General features: G+C 39.5%; 1 protein-coding gene across 11 annotated transcripts in view; it reads left to right on the plus strand.

The window, feature by feature from the left end:
* Positions 1-14,132, plus strand: part of tanc2b (tetratricopeptide repeat, ankyrin repeat and coiled-coil containing 2b) — a 173,066-nt gene that overhangs the window by 154,330 nt on the left and 4,604 nt on the right. For 9 of the 11 annotated variants that reach the window (XM_053238589.1, XM_053238593.1, XM_053238594.1 and 6 more), the window contains 14 exons: positions 792-1,399; positions 1,675-1,783; positions 2,430-2,552; positions 3,050-3,286; positions 3,536-3,925; positions 8,369-8,462; positions 8,542-8,675; positions 9,323-9,446; positions 10,393-10,568; positions 11,037-11,169; positions 12,249-12,281; positions 12,912-13,003; positions 13,093-13,239; positions 13,846-13,946. In XM_053238589.1, the coding sequence (XP_053094564.1) occupies positions 792-1,399; positions 1,675-1,783; positions 2,430-2,552; positions 3,050-3,286; positions 3,536-3,925; positions 8,369-8,462; positions 8,542-8,675; positions 9,323-9,446; positions 10,393-10,568; positions 11,037-11,169; positions 12,249-12,281; positions 12,912-13,003; positions 13,093-13,239; positions 13,846-13,946 (2,501 nt within the window). The remainder of the gene's footprint in view (positions 1-791; positions 1,400-1,674; positions 1,784-2,429; positions 2,553-3,049; positions 3,287-3,535; positions 3,926-8,368; positions 8,463-8,541; positions 8,676-9,322; positions 9,447-10,392; positions 10,569-11,036; positions 11,170-12,248; positions 12,282-12,911; positions 13,004-13,092; positions 13,240-13,845; positions 13,947-14,132) is intronic. The other 2 variants (XM_026915009.3, XM_026915012.3) reach the window with 1 other exon arrangement.

Here is a 14,132-nt window from a genome sequence, read left to right on the forward strand (position 1 = left end):
ATTATGTTCATACATCAGAAATGCACATGCACCATGGTGACCTGGTTTCCCACACAAAGGCTGAGCTAGTTTTAGGTCTTTTGTGTGATTTTTGAGATAGTAGCTGGGTTGTAAATTTTTCTGATACCTGGCAACCCTGGTTAATGACATTAGCTCTTGTGTGTATCTAGCAAACTATGACAGGAAGCTGTATTGAAGACAGTTGAACAATGGTATGTCTAAAACTGACTGTATGTTATAACACAGATTATTTCAGCCATTTTGTTTTCCTTGAGTCACTATAGTTAAAGTGTAACTATGATTATAAACAAAGATCTGATGAACATCTAGTCTTCAAAAGAAATATTAGATTCATTAATTAATAATTGTTGCAACGTCTGTATGGAAAAACAGCTTAAAACATTTGGGGATAATCCAAGGTCATTTGCTGAAGGAATATAAATAAGCATAAATGTAAATGTAACCGTGTACATAATAAAAATCTAGAATTAAAATCCACACTGCTCAGTCCTGATTCCCTGCTTTTCCAGCCTGATTTTTTTATCTTTAGTTTAGTGTTGTTGAGTGCTTGTTTACTTGGTCGGTCAGCGTGCATTATATTGATCTGAGCTGTAGTGCTTATCTGATTTCTTTGTCTACGCTAGTTCGCACTTGAAAGACCTGATAACTAGCTTCAGAGCAAAGATGACATGGTTAAAGCAAGTGCATTTAGGACTTTCATTAACGTGACACCAAAACAACACCAAACTCGCCAGTGTGATGAGAATAATATCCTTATGTTCGATTTTTAGGACATCACGAAACCGTTGCCATTCCACCGTATCTCTCTGGATGCCCTGGAGGAGAACGACGCTATCGACCGGGATCTGCAGGCCTATGTGCTGCAGCGTGTGCATGGCAGTGCTGAAATCCAGAGCAACATCTCGCTCAACGGTAAGATGGATGGTGCCGGCTTTGCCAAACTCAGCTCACACCTGAAGGCCCTCAGTCGTGGATCATTCCTCTACCTGAAGCTGACCTTTGACCTGATCGAACGTGGCTACCTGGTGTTGAAGAGCTCCGGCTACAAAGTGGTGCCCGTGAGCCTGGCTGAAGTTTACCTGCTGCAGCTGAATATGCGCTTTCCCACACAGTCGTCGTTTGAGCGAGCACTGCCCCTGCTCAATGTGGCACTGGCGTCGCTGCACCCTCTCACCGATGAACAGATCTACCAGGCGGTCAACGCCGGCTCCCTCAGGGCCACGCTCGACTGGGACGATTTCCGCCAGAGGATGGAGCAGTTGGGTGTTTTCCTGGTGAAGAGGCGTGATGGCACACGTATGTTCGTGCACCCGTCTTTCCGCGAGTGGCTAATCTGGAGGGAGGAAGGGGAGAAGACCAAGTTCCTTTGTGATCCCAGGTGAGGAGGAAAAACAGAAGTTTGTGTACAACTAAAAGAAATTGTAAACAGGATTTCATCATATAGGAGCTGAATTTTGAGACAGAATAGACAAATATGTCTGGGTAATTTTATTCTGCACTGCTGTTGCTGAGTACGAAGTTAGACAATCAATGCCAACAGTCTTCAGCTAAGAGTGATGTTGCACAACAGCATGATTTAATTCAAAATGTTTCCCCAGCCTCTTGCACTTCTCACATCTTTTTATTTTTTATTGTATATTCCCGTTGTTGCAGGAATGGACACACACTGCTTGCCTTCTGGTTCTCCAGACAGACAAACAAACTCAACAGACAGCAGACTATAGAACTAGGACATCATATACTCAAAGCACATATATTTAAGGTAAGCGTAAACTCAACATGACAGAAAAGGAAACATCAGTCTATGGTTTTGCAAATTGACTTGTTTTAGTCATGTGATCTTTTTCTGGTAGCTGCCATTTTTATGACCATTGGACAGAAAAGTAATGGCACAAAATTCAAAAACATCCGAGGAATGATACTTATGAAAACATTGTCCGTTGGTTTTGACTCCAGAAAAAATATATACAGATCTGAAGTCAGCACAGACATTGCCAAATCTAACATTCACAGACTTTTACATAAAGTCTGATGGCTTTTAAAAAGTACAGAAGCCTAACAGTATTTTGTTGCTGAATGGGTTGGAGAAATTAAGCTGTAGCTTCTGAAAAATAAAAAATCTCTGGATGGAAAGTATACAGCGGTATCACTTTATCAGGCTTTAATAGAAACAAAGCTTGTGGTGTTGTGTGTTTTGCGTTGGAGTAAAATAGAATGTTTTTGATTTGAATTATTCAAATTATTTTTTATATCTTTAATTTTTATATATATATATATATATATATATATATATATATATATATATATATATATATATATATATATAGTATTATCATGTGTTAACTCAAAAACCAGCTAAAAGTGTTTCAGCTAAAATTTGCCGTTTTGTTTTATCTGTTGTGTTGCAGGGCCTGAGTAAGAAGGTGGGAGTCTCCTCGTCCATTTTGCAGGGGCTGTGGGTGTCTTACAGCACTGAGAGTTTATCCACTGCTTTATCTTCCCTGAGAAACCTGTACACCCCTAACATTAAGGTACTGCACTCCAAACAAACCAGAAGAAGAAATTTCTAGTAGGACATTAATAATAACTTTACTAATGAATGAAGAAAGGAATGTTTTTAAATTTTTTAAAAGCATTTTTTTAGATCCTTTTATTCATTAGCCACATTAGCATTTTTATTGAGACATTCCTTTAAACCCATTCCTCCTTAACAGTAATTGTTATTTACACCTCATTGGTTAGTTTGGTTCTATTTTATCATACCTTAGGCAGCAGGATGTGAGGATCCAGTAAACCTGCTTTTTTATTTGCTAGCATACTATAGTTTGTCCACATCATCATTCAATTCAATTCAATTCAAATCCATTTTTATAGCACTTGTAACAATAGACTTTGGCACAAAGCAGCTTTACAGAAATCCAGATATAGATTTATATTTAGAGACCTAATGGTACACCAGAAACAACAGTGGCAAGGAAAAACTCCCTGAGAAGTCATTTTGACCGTTGGCCTTCATGTGCATGTTTAGGTGTCCCGTCTGCTGATGATGGGAGGGGCAAACGTTAATTACCGGACAGAGGTGCTAAACAATGCGCCAGTGCTGTGTGTTCACGCTCACTTGGGATACATGGACATGGTGAACCTGCTGCTGGAGTTTGGGGCTAACGTGGACTCGGCATCTGAGAGCGGCATGACAGCACTGAGCTATGCTGCCACCGCGGGACACCTGAGCATCGTCACTGCCCTCTGCAAGAGAAAGGCTAAGGCACGGTGTACACACACACACACATCCACACACACACACACACGTACACACCTCTCAAATTTTAGAGTTGAGCTCAGTGCCACAAATTCAAGACCAATTATCAATTCAACTGAGCAGTCTGCTCACCTAGAAGTGGGAATGACCTAAAGCTCACAACTCAGGATTTAATTTAGCTCCTACAAATTAATTAATCAAGCCAGTTTTTGGCCATTATGACGTCTTTCTGTGTATGTGTGTGTTCCGCTGTAGCTTGACCAGCTGGACAGGAACGGCCAGTGCGCTCTGGTACATGCGGCTCTAAGGGGCCACATGGAGGTGGTGAAGTTCCTGCTGCACAGCGACTGGGGAGGTGAGGGGCCAAAAACCGCACAGCTCCACACTCCCTCTCCCACCAAACCATGTGACTCCCCACAGCTGTCCAGCCCAGAGCAGCAGGAGAAAGAGCAGGAGCAAGAGGGAGAGGAGACTCCACAGGAAAAGGAGAGAGAGACAGAGATCCCTGCTGAGCAGCAGGAGACCAAGGAGGAGTCGGAGAAAAAACGCCAGGAAGCTCAGCCTCAGCAGCAGCATGAAGCCTTCAGGAAGAGTCACGCAATACAGCAGGCTCTGGTAGCAGCAGCTAGTATGGGACATATTGAGGTGATTATTTTAATTAACCTTTTGTTTATTCCTATGTGAAGAAACAGGATACCCTTTTGCTTTTTTGGAGGGCCGCACTGATTCCTTCTCACATTTCCCATTTACTATTCTGCGGTTCATTTTTTTTTTAACCTTTCTACTCTCTAATACATCACAAATTAAGATCATTATAGTTATACCATTACACTGTTGAATTCTCAAATCTCATTTGTCGGAAGTTGTCGATTAATATTCCATAACAACACAAATCACAGGCTTATATTAATGTATACATAATATATTACCATTTCCATAGTAACAGCTAATTCACAGGGACTTGTATGGTGGATGATCTACATAATCAAAGGCTAATAATAATTAGATTTAAAAAAAAAACGTTATTTAACAAAGAGAAATGTGTGTAATAATCGATATGTAGAGACGTTTATTTAACATTTATGGTAGGTATCTCTTAAGCTTTCTGCCAAAGACAGGTTTTCATAAAGGGTTAGGGTTGTGTGTTTTTTTCTGTAATAAGCTGCCTTTCCTTGTCATACAAACTTCAAGCAACAGTAAGGAAAATACTATAATGTAAGTGCTAACGGAAACTAACTTGTTTTGCAGATGCTCCACAACATTAAAGATAACTATAAACAGATAAAAAGTATGATGTTTCACTCTTTAATAAGTAATAAAAGTGCAATCATTGGCAAATTGCTGTAGTAAGAAATATGGAATGAAACATGACAGGGTGTGCTTTTGTAGAAAAATAATCAACTTTGCGGTGGAAGTGTTTTATACCTTACTTATATTATGAAATAACTATAATTAAAAAAATAAAATAAGAAAGAAAGAAAGAAAGAAAGAAGTATTAGATTATAGTTTTTAACTGCATCACAATATTGCTGCATGTAAAATTATGTTAAGAAAAATGAAGTTTAAAATTACTAATTGAAATTTACTTTGTGCTTTTACAAGCTGCGCTTTCCCTCGTCCTAGTACCCGAGTAATCCTTTGACCAAGTGATTTGTAATCTTCCGCTGTGTTCTAGGCTGACAGTGATGAATTTTTCAATTTTTTCAGTAGTTTTGAACTTTTGCTTTGCTGTCAGTTTGACATGTGGCAGGCTTGCTGCAGTATTGGTAACAAAAGAAAGCCAGCATATTTCTGTGTGATGGGAAAGTTATTAATGTTAGAACAAATAACATATTTACAACACAGGCCCATGTATGAAGTAAATGTTTATGAAAGACATCGACCAGGAATAGCAATTAAAATACAATGGTAGAGTGACTTGCTTAAATCTATGAACTCCTTTAGCCTTGAATTTACCAACGTGTCTCCAGAACTATGTCTGTTGAAGTGAATGTATGTAGTTCTCTTTGGATCATCCTGTAGAATCCATGTTTCTGGTATAAAGCAGTTCATTTGTTCCACCGTGAGTGTGAAGACTAGTCATGGGAGGTACACCAGCAGAAATGAGACACCAGTAGAAATTTTGTCTTTAGAGATTGTTATCAGAAAGCATTCAAATTTTCAACTAATCTGATTGAGCAAAACTATGAAGTTATCTATTTGGCCTATAATGGTACCTCGTGTATATATGTGTTTGTGCAGAAAAGTACCTTTTACTGTTTTTTTTGCAGAATATACCTGTACATGGGCATATTTCTTAATGTATACTTCTCAATCTTGTGGCTATTTCCCAATTGTGGGATGTGATTGGCCTCAATATATGCCAATATCCCTAATTTAATTTTGTCTGCGAAGTAGGATTTAGACATTAGACTTCTACCTATGTTTTAGGGAAAGATCTAATGGTACCTAGCTAAATTACTTAGGTAGCTAGCTGTTTCATAGTGCTTTTAAAGACTGATAAGCTTCCGGTTGACACCAGTATTTGCACATAGCTGGAAATATCCTTATTTCTCCCTCCTGCACTTCTGGGAAAAGAAGGTATGACACATTGTTTAGGTTTTGCTTCTCGATGCATTTTTATTGTTAGTTGTAGTCCTACAACAGTCACCTGGGGACCAATATCATTGAGATTCTGCACATAGTGTGGGAATTTGTACCTTCCATACTCCACACAGCGCTAAGATTCTCTCTTGTCTATTTCACACACACACACACACACACACACACACACACATCATTTCTGCCTTGTCTAGGTATCAGTATGTATAATTCCTGCTCATCAAACTGCAGAGATCCTGTGATAAGTACCCTTTCGTTAATTACAGTGGGAAAATGATGCACTGTGCTTGTGGATACTCTATTAGTAAGATGCAGGGAGTAGCCAATTAAAGGCTTTTCTAGGCAGGTCTGTGGTTATATCAGGATTATAGTAAAATGATTTTAGTTTGGCTCGAAACTTGGTCCATAATCTCCGTTTCTTCTGTGGTGTCAAAAGACCTTTGACTGTCATACAAGGGATCGAGTCAAACGGGCAGATGCAAGCTATTCATCTACAAGCTCCTTGGAGGTGGCAGATAAATACTGTACAAATGAATTCAATTATCAAATACCAATTCCACAGCCTCTAAAGCACTCTATGGTGTATTTTCTGATCCATTGTAAATAAACTAGCCAGGCAGAGAAAGCGTCTCCTGGTTCACACATTTGTGAGATCAAGACCTTGTCACTGTGAAGGGGCTTGTGTATTTCAGTGAAAGTCTGGAGCATAATGTTCCCAGTGGAGCAACAGTAAGTGAACAGATGTGAAGAGAGATGTCAGACAAAAAACGATCCTAAACACCTCTATGAAAAGTACAAAAAAGACTATGTGTACCCTGCCCAGATTAGGGCTGTCAGGACCCAGACCTGGAGCCAGGCCCCGGGGTGGTGTCCTCAGGTGAGCATCTGGTGACCCAGCCACCCATATAACCCAGTCAGGTTCAGCCAACTATGAACAATAGTGATGTGGAGCCATTTTGTGGCCAAGAAATCAAACAACTGCTGTTCATATCCCAGGCCTGTCAACCTCATTATGTGTTCTGTCAACATCTAAATAATTTTTTGCTTTAAACTGAGCAGATCATTTATTCTATGTCTCCACATTCCTGATACCCTTTGCCTTATCTCAGTATTCACTGTTTTCCCAGGCTTTCATCCCCATCTTTTACTGAATGTTCAACTTCCACTCTATTCTCTTGTGTTAGATGTATAGTACTATGCAGAAGTCTTGGGCACCCTATTTTTTATAAGTACAAACTTTGTTATATATTTTTATTTTATGACTTCTACATTATTGAGTCAATACAAAAACATTTTAGATTTCCGAACATTAGTTTTCCAGCACAAAATGAAATGTTACAGAAAAATGTTTGTATGTCAGTAAAGAAAGCAGCATATTACATAACAGATCACTTTTCAGACAAAAAACGTAATGAAGGCTGCTGGGTTTTGCTGCAAAAATAAGAAGCAAGTGTGACCGTCAAAGTCTCCAGAAGAACTGTGGCTGGTTCTGCAAGATGCTCAGTAAAACTTACAGCTCATTTCCTTATAAAACTGCACACATTGTACCTGAGACTATTTTTTTAGTTGTTGTCACACCAAATATTAACTTTGTTTCATTTATTACTCCGGAAATTTCATTATTTTTGAAGGCATCTTTGCTCTACAGGATTTCATTACATGTACCTAAGACTTTTGTACACTATTGTGTGTGTGTGTGTGTAATATATATATATATATATATATATATATATATATATATATATATACACACACACACACACACACACACATGTATATACATATATACTGTATATTATTCTTGCAGGTGTGTGGACAAATGATCAATTCATTAGCTAGACCACTGATTAAGTGAAAACTCCAAAGTGCTGAATAGTACCGTGTTATGCTTGTCTAGAAGTTCAGTTAACTGCCTAAAATGTGGCAAGTAATATAATTTAACTCAAAAGAATGAGAGGTTAATTATATGCATTAATACAGATGGGAAAATGAGTGCGTGCTTTAATCCCTAGAAGGATAACTTTATGTAGCTACAGTCTCTGGTGAAGAAGCATATCCTGTTTGCGCCCTGGAGAAAAAGGCAGAAAGTCTTTGGCTAACCTTTCAGCTATGAGCTGTGCTGTCCTCTATGCTGTTCTGCATGCAAAAGACGTTATCTGGCTAGGGGCTTCATTTTCGCTCAACACACGTCTAAATACGAGCTGACTGCATGTTGTGCTAGAAACTTTTCAGAGTTGAAAAGATTGTCTAGTATCCATCCAAGCTATAGTAGAAAAAAAAGTTTCTACCATTAGCTAGACTACAGTATGTCCTCGGTTTGAGAAATAATGGGATTCATTTGGACCTCTTAATAAAAATAATACTTTGCAAAGAGAATAAAAGAGTGAGAACAGTGAATAGTCATTAAATGTATTTGACCAAATAGTATGTATAAAAAGTGACTGTACTCAATACTCAACTTGTCTGTGTTACTTCCTGTTTCTTCAGATTGTATCATACCTGCTGGATCTTCCTGAGAAAGAAAAAGAGGCTACAGAGTATGGTCAGATGAACAACTATGACACTTTGTGGGGGGAAACAGGTAAATGGAGTAACCCCATAGCTTTGCAGTAATGTATGTGTTAAACAGTTGACTGACAGCTCTCTTATTCAATCTTCAGCACTGACCGCAGCAGCGGGGCGGGGAAAGCTAGACGTTTGCCGGATGCTGCTGGAGCAGGGCTCTGCAGTAGCTCAGCCAAACCGCAGAGGGGTTGTGCCTCTCTTTAGCTCTGTAAGCCAAGGACACTGGCAGGTAGATAACCAGGAATTTCTGTCTTTCTTCTGAATTCTTGAATTTAGCCATGCTTCAGTCGTTTCCTATGTTTCTCAATCATTAAATATGGATATAATTATATCAATAATTGGTCTTATGCCACAGTGACTTTGAATTCTCAATTCTGATTGGTCAGAAGGTTGATTCATTTTCTATAACAGCAGCTCTGGCAGTAGTTCCAGCTGCAAAGGAAATCACAGGTTCTTAATAATGCGTTCTATTACGTTATAGTTTCTAGCGTGATTCTTATCAAAGAAAAATCATTGATATAGTGAAGCTTGGACACATTTATTTAACACATTTTCGGAAGGAGTCATCAGTGTCAGCACTTCACGAGCAGTGTCAGAAAAAGCGTTTTTTAAGTAATAGCAGAAACTAACTTGTTTTGTGGTCATTCCACAATATTAATTGTAATTATAAACTGATCAAAAAAATACAATGTGTTGTTCTTTAATAGATTATCATTTGTAATTATTGGCTAATTGGTGTAGTATAAGAGAAATAAAACACTTCAGGATGTGCTGTTATTGGAAAATAGTCAACTTCGGAGTGTAACTCTGTTTGACATAGGCTCGCAAGTGTGTGAGGTAGGTTTCTGCATGCTTAACTTGAATCATCTCTTACAGATTGTGGACTTGTTGCTGACTCACGGAGCAGAGATAAACATGGTAGATAAACAGGGACGAACTCCCCTGATGATGGCCGCTTCCGAGGGCCACATAGAGACAGTGGAGTACCTGCTGGCTCAAGGTGAGAGATGCAACACCTCGACTGTGTAAATCTAATGAACTGTTAAGTGAACAACTGTTCTACAAAAACAAAACACTAAACGTTTTCTTTTTAATGTACTCAGTCTCTGTGGTTCTGAACACTGTTTTAACACTGTTCATTACAGTTCAGTTCTGTTTAAAGGGCTTTATATCGAAGTTCCTTTTTCCTTCTCTTTCATGTACCAGTTCTTCTTTTTGTTTCTTTTCTCTGTCTATTTGATCACGTCAGTTTAAAACTGAAGCTAGGTAAATCTGAATGATTATACTTGGAGACTTAAATGAATATCATGGCTCCATGTAAATGAAGTTTATTTTTGTTCATTTCTGTTCTGGTGTGTCATGGAATCCAGTACACGCCTGTAATCTCCAGTGAAATCTCCACATTCTAGTTTCTAAATTCCAAATTTGATTTAATATCTAGAATATAATGTGGTTATATATATGGTTTATTCAATTTAATAATCAAGTTTAAGCATTGCTACCTCACAGCTCCAGGGTCTCTGATTCAATCCTGAGTTCAGGTCACCATCTTTGTGGAGTTTTGCATGTTCTCTCCGTCTCCACATGGGTTTCCTCCGGGTTCTCCAGTTTCCTCCCTCCTCCCAAAAACATAGTCCCATTGCCCCACGTGTGAAAATGTGTGTGTGTGTGCATGGTGCCCTGTGATGGACTGGCGTTCCATCCAGGGTGTGTTTCCACCTTGTGGATTCACATAAGGCTATGATTGCAATCAGGGGCATCACTGCAGGGGAATAGCAGAATCATGGGTTCTCAAGTTGCCTACACTAAATTGTTTGCCTTTTCAACAGATGGGAAACTGCCTTTGCACAAGGAATGGAAGATTGTGGAATGCCACTGATTATGGTATATGTGGGCTTTACTGTTTTTTTTTGCACACTAACCATTAAATGTGCACTATTCTGCAGGTGCGTCCATGCCCATAACAGATAAAGAAGGTCTCACTGCACTAAGCTGGGCGTGTCTAAAGGGACATTTGCCTGTGGTTCGCTGTCTGGTGGAAAGGGGTGCGGCCACTGATCATGCGGATAAGAACGGGCGCACACCTCTTGACCTGGCTGCCTTTTATGGAGACGCAGATGTTGTGAGTGTCTATGATTAAAATTCCAAGAATTCCAGCAATAAAGCAAGAATTCAGGGCTCCCGACTGGCGCACCATAAAAGCGTTCGCCTTATCCCAAAGGGCCACAGCCATCCTTGGCTTGGAGTCCAACAGAATAGAATTGGCAATGCTCTCTTCCCTGTCAATCACAGAAACAATAACCAGTCATGGGTGTCTGTGAGCTCATGTATGCAGAAGAGGGCAGTTAGCGCTTTCCTCTGAGTGTGTTATGCTGCCCTGTGATGAAAATACCGTACGCAGTGGCTTCATATGTCACAGAAGAAGCACATACTAGCCCTCATAATCCACAGTTGATAGCTGTCGTGTGATGGGGAGAACTACATAGTGGGTGGGAGTTAGCAAATGGTAGAAAATTGGTTAAAAAATATTCCAGCTTTCAGAGACTGCGTTTTTCTATCTTGCCATGACTCCTCTCTGTTTCTCTCTCAGGTGCAGTTTCTCGTTGATCAGGGTGCTTTGATTGAGCACGTGGATTATAGTGGGATGCGTCCACTAGACCGGGCTGTGGGTTGCCGCAACACATCAGTGGTGATGGCTCTCCTCAAGAAAGGAGCTAAGATAGGTATGAAGAAAGGTTGACGTAAGCCTGTGATGCAAACTGGCAACAGTTATGAAAGACACTGTACATGTATAAATAGTATTCTTACATTGTGTTTAAAAATTGGATTATTCCTTGTACCGAAAAAAAAGGAATGAATGGCCATGATCAAGTGGTGCATAGTCTGAAGGAGTCAGAAACGTTAGAAAATTCAGTCCCGTTCAGTCATGTGGTAAGGTTACGTTACTGTTGGTTTGATAGTGATACAGACATGCAGCACTACCACATGTCAGGGAAGTCAGTCCAATTCCAAATCATGTGTTTATTGATTTAAGTGTGTCTGGCCCATCTCTAACTGCTCCTCTGCTGCCCCCTACAGTCTGCAGTGTGTGACTGCAAGTGTCTGTGTGTGTTCTCTGCAGCTCAGTTTTTGCTGTTGCTTACCTGTGGCTTCTGTGGCTCTGTTACAGCTGCTTGTGGATTTCTGTTCATGTCAAAATCAGAATGACTGACTTACTTTTGATGTCCTGGATGAGTTCAGTCTCTTCTGACGTTCTGTTGTTCTCACTCTGATATACAGAGTACAGCTGGGTACTAGACCATGAACCTAACTGTTGAGACTGTGACATCATGTCATTAAAAAATTACAGCAGAATAAAGTACTTTAAATTTGACTCAATGCTTAGTTAAGCTTAAGCAGAGATGTGCCTTTGTATTATATACGTCCCAGCTTTCTTTCAGTAATTGTTGTTGTTGGTTGTGTGTGTTGTCCTTTCTTGCTTTTTTTTTTTTCTTTTCTTGGCTGGAGCTCTTGTTCCCTGCCTCTCACTGCTGCTTCTTCTTGTGTTCCCTCTCTCACACTTCCACGACCACCAACATCTCTCTTCTTTTCTATCTCTCTCGTCCTTTCACTCACCTACACACCTGCACACCTCTCCTCTAAACTCCAACCCTCTCGTCCTTTCACTCACCTACACACCTGCACACCTCTCCTCTAAACTCCAACCCTCAACTCACTCTGATTGGGCCGCTCACTCCATTCCACATTTCCTTGCCTATGCTCCCACGCTCACGTCCTATGACACCCTGACCTCTGGCTGCAGGATGTCAGACCTTGCCAAGTCGGCACAAAGGAGGTAACAGTCATGCTCAGGACCTCGACTCTTCATATTCCAGAAGGCTTTTCATAGCTTCTTTCCTCCTCAGTGTGTCTTGTGTCCTTTGTTTAGTTTACTTGTTTGGTGGTTAGCAGCTATCGCTGTAAACCCCAAATTACCCTTAGGATCATCTTACAATTTGCCTGTATTTCAGTTTATCCTCAGTCCATTTGTCTGTTTGCAGTCTCCATCTGCTTTGATTTGTTTGTTTGAATTTAAGTCATACTGCAAGAGTACAACACAGGAAAACATATCTTGTTTCTTTTCATATGAATACAACTCATTACACATTGTTCTTGAAAATTATTTGTTTCATCATCGATTATGAAAAAAATGACACAGGGAAACATTAAGTGTTCAGTGTTTTGTTGGTGTGTACTTTTTTGTTTTCTTTGTATTGTCAAGATCTGAGTTAGGTATTTCCAAAGAAAAGTGGTGCTATGCCGAAGACATTTGTCTTTTCTTCATCTTGTGTCTGGTTGTCCTCGTTGGTTGTCCATATTGTTTTACATTTACCATAGAACACCGTGCACTGTCTTCTCCCTATCTCTCTCCCTCTCAAACCGTTAACTCTTCATTTTGACCCATCATGCATCCTGTTGATCTTAGGTCCAGCTACATGGGCAATGGCAACCTCGAAACCAGACATCATGATGATCCTGCTGAGAAAACTTATCGAGGAAGGCGATGGCTTCTACAAGGTCTGATTTTTGTGTCGCCTGAACATTACATGAACTTTTAGAACATATCCATAATCTATTTCTCTAACAATTATTTGTGTATAATACAGAAAGGCAAAGTGAAGGAAGCAGCACAACGTTATCAATATGCTTTAAAGAAGTTTCCTCGTGAAGGCTTCAGTGAAGATCTGAAGGCCTTTCGAGAGCTCAAAGTCTCTCTGTTTCTCAATTTGTCTCGCTGCCGCAGGAAAATGAATGTGAGTATTTAATAGGTGTGTTTTGAAGTCGTGATAAATAGTTTAAAACTGATGTCAGCAAGCACAATAAAGGAATTGATTTTCAAATATTTAGGCCATCCAGCTGCACTACATTACCTTGGAAGAAACAGCTGATAAGTTGTTAGACTGAAATTCTCACTTTCTTAAGAAAAGTGACCAAATCCTGGCTGTGAGCATTTTTACACCTTATAAATAGTACACACTGGTAAAATTATTTGTCAGTTTTTGAATTTGATTGGTCACTGTAGATATGTTTCCATAACTTAGGAACAATGCTTTATTCATTTCTGCTCATTTTCAAGGGTGCCAATACTTCTGGAGTTGACTGTATAAATAAATAAAGATTAATAGTTGAATAAACATTCAAATGTTGAATAAATATACGGGTACTCTGTGTGACCTGTTATGGTATGAAGAGGTAGAGTAGATCATCACCAAGCCACTACATTTTTAAGACCCCTTTCCAGGAAAGGCACAGTTAACATTTGAGGCCCAGTGGTACATTAAAGGGCACATTCATCAGAAAGCATAAAGCTAATGCTGATATTCTTAAATTTTCTCATCATCTTCTGCTGTGTCTTCAAGGACTTTGGAATGGCAGAAGAGTTTGCTACCAAAGCTCTCGAGCTGAAACCCAAATCCTATGAGGCATACTATGCTAGAGCCCGAGCTAAACGCAGCAGCAGGTAGGACATTGTTTTATTATTATTTTTTTTTGCTTATGAGCAGCACTTTTACAGCCATTTAAGAATTACGTTGTGGTCACTCATTTGCTGTAGCACATTAAAAGGTTCTTTCAAGAATACAAATAAAATAAATGAAGCCACCTTAAAAATCATTGCAGCCTATACTGAAATAGTGGGTAGTTTCTA

The sequence above is a fragment of the Pangasianodon hypophthalmus genome, chromosome 12 (genome assembly GCF_027358585.1).
Source record: "Pangasianodon hypophthalmus isolate fPanHyp1 chromosome 12, fPanHyp1.pri, whole genome shotgun sequence".
Lineage (NCBI taxonomy): Eukaryota > Metazoa > Chordata > Actinopteri > Siluriformes > Pangasiidae > Pangasianodon > Pangasianodon hypophthalmus.